This window comes from Drosophila obscura, unplaced genomic scaffold, assembly GCF_018151105.1.
Source record: "Drosophila obscura isolate BZ-5 IFL unplaced genomic scaffold, ASM1815110v1 contig_150, whole genome shotgun sequence".
NCBI lineage: Eukaryota > Metazoa > Arthropoda > Insecta > Diptera > Drosophilidae > Drosophila > Drosophila obscura.
Genome location: NW_024542736.1, coordinates 682,986 through 692,576, shown reverse-complemented (window position 1 = coordinate 692,576; position 9,591 = coordinate 682,986). Strand labels below are relative to the sequence as shown.

At 46.9% G+C, this 9,591-nt stretch overlaps 2 protein-coding genes across 3 annotated transcripts; one reads left to right on the top strand and one right to left on the bottom strand.

Annotated features, from left to right (window-relative positions):
* Positions 1-6,860: 6,860 nt before the first annotated feature.
* LOC111073304 (vacuolar-sorting protein SNF8) lies at positions 6,861-7,891 on the top strand. The gene is made up of 3 exons (XM_022365578.2): positions 6,861-7,395; positions 7,462-7,608; positions 7,677-7,891. The coding sequence occupies exons 1-3, from the start codon at positions 6,926-6,928 to the stop codon at positions 7,819-7,821; spliced, it is 762 nt and encodes a 253-aa protein (XP_022221270.1). The 5' UTR covers positions 6,861-6,925; the 3' UTR covers positions 7,822-7,891.
* LOC111073299 (CAP-Gly domain-containing linker protein 1) lies at positions 7,849-9,523 on the bottom strand. Of its 2 annotated transcripts, XM_022365569.2 has the most exons (5): positions 9,416-9,522; positions 8,971-9,346; positions 8,423-8,911; positions 8,166-8,359; positions 7,852-8,105 (listed from the first exon to the last, which is right to left on the bottom strand). In XM_022365569.2, the coding sequence occupies exons 1-5, from the start codon at positions 9,448-9,450 to the stop codon at positions 7,913-7,915; spliced, it is 1,287 nt and encodes a 428-aa protein (XP_022221261.2). In that variant the 5' UTR covers positions 9,451-9,522; the 3' UTR covers positions 7,852-7,912. The 2 variants fall into 2 exon arrangements, with proteins under 2 accessions (XP_022221260.2, XP_022221261.2); XM_022365568.2 differs by having other exon boundaries at positions 7,849-8,105; positions 8,166-8,911; positions 9,416-9,523.
* Positions 9,524-9,591: the final 68 nt, after the last annotated feature.

The window sequence follows — 9,591 nt, the reverse complement described above, 5'->3', positions numbered from 1 at the left end:
TCGATCAAATGTAATATATATACGATAAAGCGTTCTCCAAATCAGTTCAAAATTGGTACCCTTCTGCTCTGCTTTATCATGATTCATCCCCTTCGCCACCTCAATGTTCAGAGCAGGTTGCTTTAAGAGAGTTGTTGAAATTCAAAGAGCGCCTTATCACTAGACGTTTGTTAATTGATTTCTCAATCATATGTAGGTACATATATACATATGTATGTATGTGCATACCACATGCCTTATATGGGATGTAACAAATAAAGAAAGTGAATTTTCCGCCTTTATGATATGGACATGTAAACATAATTAGATATGCCAGCTTATACATACATACATATGTGATGTAAATATTTGTGTGTGCTTGATCGCTGTTGTTGTACCAAGTTAATAGGTTTACATTGTTTTGGGCCCATCTCCAAGGTCAGACCTAGTGACATGCGTTATTAAACAGCCTAATGGCTAGAAGCAAAATACAATACAAAGCAACAAAATGTAAAAGTAAAGCAAAAATAAAAACTAAAACAAAAAATAAAAACACTTTCGCGCTCACGGCGTTGGAGCGTAGCAACAACAGTAGTTAGCACGAACGAAAGTGAAAATAGTTGAAAAACGGCACAGAAATTATAAATACAACTGTGCTATGTATGTATGTATGTATGTATGTAGGTAGGTGGAAGTGGCAGTGAAACTGGGAGTGGGAGTGGGAATAGCGGATCAATGTGGGATGAACGTATTTTCAAATAATGCTGAGTCATCAGTGTGGCAGCAGCAGCCCAACAGCTGGAATTTGGTGGCCTGGCCTGGACGCCCCCTGTCTTCCTTTGGCTTTGGCCGCGCCGATTAGTCATTTTCAAGTGTGGCCCCAGACAAAGGATTTATTTATCATCATATTTCTTTTTGGCGCGATGTCCAAATTGGGAACGGAGGAGGGAGTGTGTGGCAAGTACCTGCCCGACCGATGAACAAGGGTTCAGGGGTTGAGATTTGGGCACGGGCACAGGTCGGAGAATGCAAAAACCATCCCTCGTGCCAAAAAAAAAAAAAATACGCACACACTGGAGAGAATGTGTGAAAGTTGCAGGATCCTTCCTCCTTCCCCCTGATCCAGCGGACTCCCTTTCACGTTTCACGTTAACCCCTGACGATTGACGACGACGACAGCCGCTGCGTAATTTCTGTGAAAATGCGTTTCAGCTTTGCACCGATTTGAATGCAGGGCTACACACACACACACACACACCCCATGCAAGTGCGCGCGTGTGCGTGTGTGTATTTTTATCTGCTCTATGTACGTGTTTGTGTCTACTGGCGGCTACTTTTCGTCGTCACTTCCGCCGAAAGGAAAGCAAAGCAGCTTGTCATTGGAAAAACTCAAGCTGTTTTCGGGGCCTGGGGCTACTATGCTGCACGAAATTAGTGCATTGCCCACGTACTAAGACGTGACGTAAGCGGAAGACAACGGGAACTCTCGCTCTCTGGTCGCACGCGCTGGTCATGAGGTTAAGTGCGCTGCAGTTAATGTTATTTGTTGCCATGGAGTGAGAGTAAAAGAGTGTGTGGACCAAGGGGGGGTGGTTGGCCTGCTGACGTCACGTGCCTCTAATTAATAAATGAGCTCATTAAAGAATTCACTCTCTCTCTCTCTCTCATCTCTCTCTCTCATCTGCAGGCGCTCTCTGTGTTTGTGTAGGTGTGTGCAACGTGCAATTGTATGTGAATAATGTTTTGGGAGCTGCGTGTAATTCCCCCAGTTCTAGGGTCCGCCTGTCAGCTATTTTTAGTGCGTGCGCGCGTGGGGTGGGGTGTCTCTGTTTGTGTTTCGCCCTCGTCTTTGACATGCATCATAAATTCTGCCTTCTACCCACCCCACCCCACCCCACCAACACAGACACACAGATGCAACCTGCCCCCATTGCTTTGTCTCCATCCCACTCTCCTTCGCTCCCGCTCTACCTTTGCTGTGCCTTTTTCTTATTTCATTTTTTGAGCCATCTGTAAATTTTTGCGCCAATTTCTGCGGCTGCTGCTGCTGTTGCCCTCATCATCATCTCAGACAGAGAAAGAAATAAATATACACATACAGACAGAGAGAGAGAGAGAGAGGGGCATCGTGAATACCTGCTGCTAGTAATTTTGAGCAAAAATTTATTTTGCGCCAAAAACCAAAACCTGAATCTGACACAGCCCGGTGCACGATACACGGTGCATGGTGCCAGAGCCGGCCCCGGTGCCCGGTGGCACTCTCTTCCCGTTTCCGCACTTGAAATACATCCACACAACACACATCCTCGGCCTCCGCCCCATACCCTGCCACAGCCACACATTGGGACATCTTGTTGAGCTGCTGCTCAAGCTGAAACAAGTGCTTTGGTTTTTTTTTTTGTTTTCTTCTTTCCTTTCTTTCAGGTTTCACTCGCAGGCGGCGAGACGGCTCAAAGAGAATTCTCGTTTTTGAGCCGCCAAAAGTAACATCTGCTCCCCAAAAAGCATAGACATGGGCCCCGGAATTGTCGTTTTTTATTTCGTTTGGGTTTCTTTCAATTTTTGGCATTTGGGAAGAGTCAGGGCAAAGGGTTACGAAGAGTTTGGATTGAAAGGGATATCAGAGTCACCAATCAAGGGGATAGCATCCATCGGAGACGCCTTGGGGATAGGATAGGATTACATTCTGCTCTTGAGCGACCTCAGGAATGGGCAAATCAATCCTAATTGGTGGGGCATTGTTTTGTATGTTTTGTTTCTGGAAGGGGAAGCATTTCAAACTAGAAGAAAATGATTATGCAATTAATTTAACTATTGAAATGAATTTATGTTCTAAGAAACAATTCTGTAACAAAAGTTATCAAGTTTCATCCACATTCAACGCCCATTGATACTCTAAAATCTCTACAGTTCTGCAAGCGCATTTGAACTTTGACTTTTCATATCTTAAATTGCCGTTTGCCCTTGGCCAGGCCGGGTCCGCTCCGTCACAAAACCCTGGCTGCCCTGCTGCGCGCTAATTTGCTTCATTTATCTTTCCTGCGTTCGGACAGCACCGAAACCCTGTCCCACTGTCTCCCATGCTATGAGCAGCAATACAATTACTCTACGTGACTCTTAGGGGCCTTAATTGCAGCACTGCCCCTGCCTCTGGTTCTGCCTGTGGTTCTGTTTCTGGTTCTGGTTGGAAGTCTCTCTTTTCTGGCCTCATAAATCTCACGCGCCTCCGATTGCAGCGAAAAGTGTCCCATTCTAAGTCCCATTGGCTGTGCAGCCATAGATAAGAGCCGGTAGCACCGCAATTAGGCATCGTCGTAATACGGTAATGGAGGGTACGATATCTGAGGTCTCTCTCGGGACTCTTTCTTGCAAGGAGTCCGACAGCAGCTGGCTGGTTTCGTGTGACCAACAGCCAAAGATCTGTTGACCAGTGTCCAAGCTCATAATTCACAGTAGAAGAAGGTGAGAGGCTGGTGCTGGTGCTGGTGCTGAGAGGCTGATGGGAGGGCTGGGCTGGGATTGGGCTGGGATATCGCATGTGTGAATTATGTCCAAAGTGGGTCGCGGTCGCGGGCATAAATCAAATGTGGCGGACCCGTACTCGTCTCCAGTGGGTCACTTTGGCTATGCCTCGATGGCCATTGCATGCGGCACGCCAATTGCAAGTTGCAACTTACAAGTTCTCCGATGCCGATGCCCGTTGCCGATGCCCGTTGCCGATGCCCGTTGCCAACTCGAAGACATGATTTCGACTCGAGTTGACCCACTTGTGTATATCTGGCTGGGAGTGCTTCTCAGGCCGTTATTTTTCACACCCAAACTGGTTGGGAATGCGAAAAACAACAAGCGACAATTGTCGCTGCCACAAATGGAGGGGAGATTCCGTCGTGGAGTGGCGTGGAGTGCCAGTGGAGTGGGTTCTAGTGGAGTTCGGGGCAGTCACTTGGAAAATGCTAAACAAAACCGACCGACTATGATACACCAGCATAATAATTGATCGCTGAGAGCTGGAGCGGCTTTCCAACTGGTTTTCCCACTCTCCCTACCCCTACCCGAATGGTTTTCCTTAATTTCCTGCATTTTATCCAGTTTTTATTGCCCTCGTCTTGGGCCGTTTTCCATTGTCTAAGATTTGTGCCTCAATTCTTCTCGTTTCTCTTTGAATTTTTTAAGCATTTTCCCTCGCACACAATCCAACTCAGACAAAAGATTTTCCAGTAAACTGAAAGTTGGGACCCCCCCCCTCTATTGAGGGTTGCGTTCGAATGAGTTATGGCGACCCCGCCCGGGCCGATCTTTTGCTGGTGGTGGTGGTGGCTGGCTGTGGCTTCATTTCATATGCATTTCAGATCAGAGCCAGACAAGCTCAGAGGGACGCCGAGGGTGGGGGGAAATGTGAATGGACTCTATTAATGAAATGCGATATGCGGTGCATGAAAAATCAAATGAGTTGCTTTCCCCACCCTCCTTAGCGCTGGTCCTGGTCTGGTCTGGTCTGGTCATTTTACTCCGCCTGTCAGTGTTTCGTTCCCGCTGTTGATGTTGATGTATCTGTATCTGTATATCTGTGTAGCCGAGTATCTGGCGGTGCGCTAAGCTGACAGCATCTGGTCAAGATGGTCAGACGTTCGTTCGCCAAGCGAAACTATTTCTGGCATATTACATTTCTCGTACAATTTACATGGATTGCGTTTGATGATGGACCGACGGCGCACGCGCCCTATGCCGGCAGTGTGGCCAGCTGCCCAAATATTTCGCCCTCGACTGTCAAACAAGTCGCTCAGCTATCGCCCTCTCCACTCCCCCCCCACACTTTTTTACAGCTGCATTCAGGATTGTTTCCCCTACTCCCACACTCCCACATCTAATTCAGCCTCTCTCTTTCTCTATCTCTCTCTGTCTCCCTCTGTTGGTGTGCCTCCTGCTTCCATGACTGGGCCCTTTGTCTGTCGTCGGCTTGCAGCATTTTTGTTTATTTTTATTGGCTGCTATTTTAGTTTGCTTTTCCTCTTGAATTTTCATTAATTTTTCTTTGTTTTATTCCGTTCGGTTGCTTGTCGCATGCCACCACGCCCCTGCTCGCCTGATGTCATTTGCATTACGGTAAACCAATGCACATGCACACATGCTGCGTACATGTTGTGTGCTCGTGTGTGTGCGTGTGTGTGCGTGTGCTTTCCCAGCCTGTTTAACAATTGCGTATTGCCTCCTGGGCAATGAAAAATACACAAAGGAATATGTAAACAAATGAGCAGCAACTAAGAACCGCACCGTACTAAAATAAAAAATGAAAGAGGGAGAGCAGCAATAATATTCTGTGGCTAAACGGCTAGAATTGTGAAATCCAGATTGAATGCTTACATTCATATGTATGTATGTACTGTACATATGTATGTATTTAGTAATAGTAAAAATTGTATCTACGAGCAGTGACTAATTACAAAATTGTGAGTTTGTAAAAGTTCAAATGAGCAATTAACAGATTAGATGGGCACAATGCAACAACTATACATACATACATACATACTACGTACATACTGTCTGTCCACAGCTGATCGCAAACGATCAAATTGCATGTAATTCAAGTGCCTGTTGACATATGTATGTTTGTTTCTCCAACACGATAATTGTGTGCTTATTTGTTTGTTTTGTATTCCTCTATTATAGCCCATTATGGGCTATTATTTCACAATTCGGACATGCAAAGAGTTGATATGTTGCCAAGCAGAAAATCTTACACATCGTCCATATTCAATTTCAGACCTGCCATACTCTTTGATGTGCAGCTGTACATATGTATGCATGTATGTACATCCGTCTACATATCTATGTAGATTATTTATAGACCTGCAGAGATATTTCAATTAACAGAGTCATTATGCAATCCATTGAATCGCATCCGAGTTCAATGCTTGCCCTAGTTAACTGGACATATGGCCCCGCATGTTGTATGCCATATCCGATCCCATGTTCATCCCATTGAGAGCTCGATGGGCATTGGAACGTGCGCCTACTTATGTACAAATATATCCCGACGACTACTGGGCGTAATGATATGATGGGGTAGCCGGCCCGCTTCGAGTGCCTCTGGCGGTCCGGTCCGGTCCAGTCTGTCTGTCCGTTCGTGCTCTCTCGCTAATCGTCTGATTTTTCTACCGTTAAGTGGTGTTAAGTGCTACCACAACGAACACCAAGTCAAAAACAAATTGTCTTCTTATTAATGAGCTTGAATTTCATTGTGTGGCGCTCTCTCCACACCGTTCGCATAATTAACCAGATGCTATCATTGACGGTTTGCGCTGATCTTTGCATTTTGTGTGATTCAGATTCAGAACTTTCAATTTCCGCTGGCGGCATAAACATAAATGACATTCAATGTCCTCTCTCACGGCACATTAGCAGCTGATGACGTGTACTATTCCAAATTATGCGGGCCATTCGGTAATGTTCCCGTTCCCCTGCCTGTCGATATTCAATCGTAATTTTATTGATTTTTTGAATTTGTAGTGGTAATGATTAATATATGTACATATATGGGGGTGACGATAGCTGGGCCAAAAACTGAGCACGCCCTTATGACACACTAAAAAAATGTTTATATGGAGGTTTTGTGTGGCTTCTTCGGCGTCTTCATACTAGGCATCTGAGTATTCTAAATGTCGGATGTGACGAAAATCCAAACATACTTTTCTATACAGCAAGTCACTTTTATTTCAAGTTTGGCGGTTTATTTTCAAATAAAATAAATACCACTTTTGATATCTGGCAGCGCTGCGAAATTTCGACACCAGTACGGCAACGCTGTTTTCAGGGCAGTATTTTATCAATCGGTAGGGCAACTCTATTCTGCTGTCAGTTCGAGCGCCAAAGAGTGCTGCCATTCGGCCTCATATGTCACAAAACATTTTGTAAACAAAAATAAATATAATTTTTACTATTACTGAAAATGCGTCGACGCGTGGGACTGGGAGCTATTCAACAGCAAAAGCTAGCTGCCGAGAAGTACAAGGACAAAGGCACAGACCTGCAAGAGTCGCAGCTGGAGCAAATGACAAAGCAAATGGACGTGTTCCGCTGCAAGCTGGAGGAATTTGCAATGAAACACAAGGAAGACATACGCAAGAACTCGCAGTTTCGCAAGCAGTTCCAGGAAATGTGCGCTGCCATTGGCGTCGATCCGCTGGCCACGGGCAAGGGCTTCTGGAGCGTCCTGGGCATGGGCGACTTCTACTACGAGTTGGGCGTTCAGGTGGTCGAGGTGTGCCTGGCGGCCAACCACAAGACGGGCGGTCTGATGGAGCTGGACGAGCTGCGTAGGCGCCTGGTAGCGGCCCGAGGCCAGAGTGCAGTGCATCAGGAGATCACCAAAGAGGACATACTGATGGCAGCCAAGAAGCTGAGCATATTTGGCAATGGGTAAGTCCACACAGATGCGATACTCATTCGTGCAGCACCAGCTAACATTTCATTGTGTACTTTCAGTTTTGTTGTGCACAAGTTGGGCAAGGGCAAGTACATCGTTCAGTCCATTCCCGGGGAGCTGAGCATGGAGGAGACGAACATCTTGAATGCAGCATCCAATACCGAACAGGGCTGCGTCACCCAATCGCAGCTAATGCAGGACTTGGGGCAAGTATTCGAGCACTATCTAAAAGTAATCAATTTTAATTGGTTTCCTAACTTGTTGTGCCTCACAGCTGGACCGACTACCGGGCCAGGCAATCTCTGGACAAGGTGCTGGGCGAGGGCCTCTGCTGGATAGACAGGCAAGCGGAGGAGGAGCCTGCCTATTGGTTTCCCAGCTTGTTTCCCGGTCGCAATGCTCAGGCTGCAGCCTCGTAGCTTCGCCTAATTAGAAACTATCGTATTTATGCAATAACCTTAAAAAAATATATCTATATTTGTACAGCTTGTAAACAATTGCAGTGCCTGGCTATATGGTGTTGCCTCGGGCTTCTTCATCCTTTAATATCTTTATTTCGGCCTTCAGCTCAGAGTTCATATCCATGAGACGTCGGACTTCGCCCTGAAACTTTATCGTCAGGTCCTTGACGGTCTCCTTGTACTCGATTGTTTTTTGTCTGTGGTGCTGCATGTAGTCGCTTAATCGACTCTCGTTAATCTTGCTGCGGACACAAAAGAAGTTTATTAATAATCAAGTCGAGTATTATTTATATTAGTCTTACAGCTCGGAATTTTTCTGCTGTTCTTCGATGAGTCCGTTGCGTTCCAGCTCGCTCAGCCGCTTGCGGGTTTCCTCCAGCTCAGCATCGATTCTCTCGTACTGATCAACAACCTCATTGTACTTTTTCTCCAATCGTGTGTAGCGCGCCTGCAGCGCCGCCATATCCGCCAAGTGCTCCGCCTTGTCCTGTTTGAGCTGGAATCGATGGGTAAGAAAAATGTGATTAGGAAACCAGAATGCGGTCGTCGTCACGCTAACCTTCTCACGCTGCTTGGCCCTTAACGTGGCCACCTCGCTGTCCACACGTTTGGCTTCTTCCTGCAGGATGATGCCCATATTGGCGGCCAGCTGCGCCAGCTCTTCTTTATAGCTTACGGCTCGCTTCTCCGCCTCGGTCTTTTCACGCACAGCCGACTCGCTCAAGCTGAGGGCTTCCTGGACCTTAGTCATGGCCGCACTCTCCCGCTTGTTGCACTCCTTGAGCAGATTTTGAGTCTGATGCAGACGCTGCTCGTACTCCATGACCTGCTGCTTCAGTTTGGCAATTTCCGTTGAGTGCTCGTTAATGACGACCGAACAGTGTTCATTCTTCTGTAGCTTCGCTTGCATCTCCTCGATCTGCATGCCGTTGCGCTGTTTGTGCTCGTTCAGCACTTTGATCATCTCTGCCTGTGCGCGCAGACTCTCCTTTTGGCTGGCTATCTTTTCCTCCAGCATTTTAATAGCTTTAATGTACTTCTTGATGATCTATAAACATGACAGAAATTAAAAATGGTTCACCTTTCTGGGGTTTCTGGTTCACGTACCTGATCGTCGTTCGGTTCGTTCAGCTGTCTCCGGTAGTTCTTGAGCTCCTTTTCCATACTGTCGATGGTACGCTGTGAGCACTCCTGGAGCAGCTTCAGGCTGCTGCGCTCCTTGCGCAGTGAATCGATCTGTTTCAAGGCATTGGCCAAGGCATCTTCGGTCATCTGGCTGCGCTGCTGCACCTCCTCAAGGCCGCCAGGCTTCCTTGCATCCGCCTGCTTGTATTTGTCCAACTGCAGGCGGAGCTGCTTGTTCTCAGCCACCACCTCGTTCACGTTGAGCATCAGGTGCTTAACCTCCTCATGAAAGTGCGACAAGTCCTCGTGGGTATTGCTCATGAGCCGCTCCACATCGCGGCTAATATCGAAGGCGCCGCTGCAAGAAGAGATGCGAGATGTGATTTTTATTTTTATTTGCACCAACTGTCTGATCTGCTCAACTTACCTGGGCAGCGTAAAATGGTTCGGCTCCTGTGTCATGTTGTTTCTGTCGCAGCAATTTCGACTGTGTGAATTTTTGATGGCTGGTGTCAGTATTTGACAGCTTGCCTCACCGAAAACAGGTACAATATTTTTACCCAGCACACATTTGGCACGAGCCATGGACACGGGCGCCGCCGC

What these genes read in the sequence shown, in the direction of transcription:
- LOC111073299 (XM_022365568.2), bottom strand. Translation starts at nt 9,450, where the DNA reads ATGACACAGGAGCCGAACCATTTTACGCTGCCCAG. An exon ending in AACCATTTTACGCTGCCCAG is followed by an intron (nt 9,347 to 9,415) that starts GTAAGTTGAGCA and finishes CTCTTCTTGCAG; the next exon opens with CGGCGCCTTCGATATTAGCC. An exon ending in CAGCAGAAAAATTCCGAGCT is followed by an intron (nt 8,106 to 8,165) that starts GTAAGACTAATA and finishes TTGTGTCCGCAG; the next exon opens with CAAGATTAACGAGAGTCGAT.
- LOC111073304 (XM_022365578.2), top strand. Translation starts at nt 6,926, where the DNA reads ATGCGTCGACGCGTGGGACTGGGAGCTATTCAACAGCAAAAGCTAGCT. An exon ending in CTGAGCATATTTGGCAATGG is followed by an intron (nt 7,396 to 7,461) that starts GTAAGTCCACAC and finishes GTGTACTTTCAG; the next exon opens with TTTTGTTGTGCACAAGTTGG. An exon ending in CAGCTAATGCAGGACTTGGG is followed by an intron (nt 7,609 to 7,676) that starts GCAAGTATTCGA and finishes TGTGCCTCACAG; the next exon opens with CTGGACCGACTACCGGGCCA.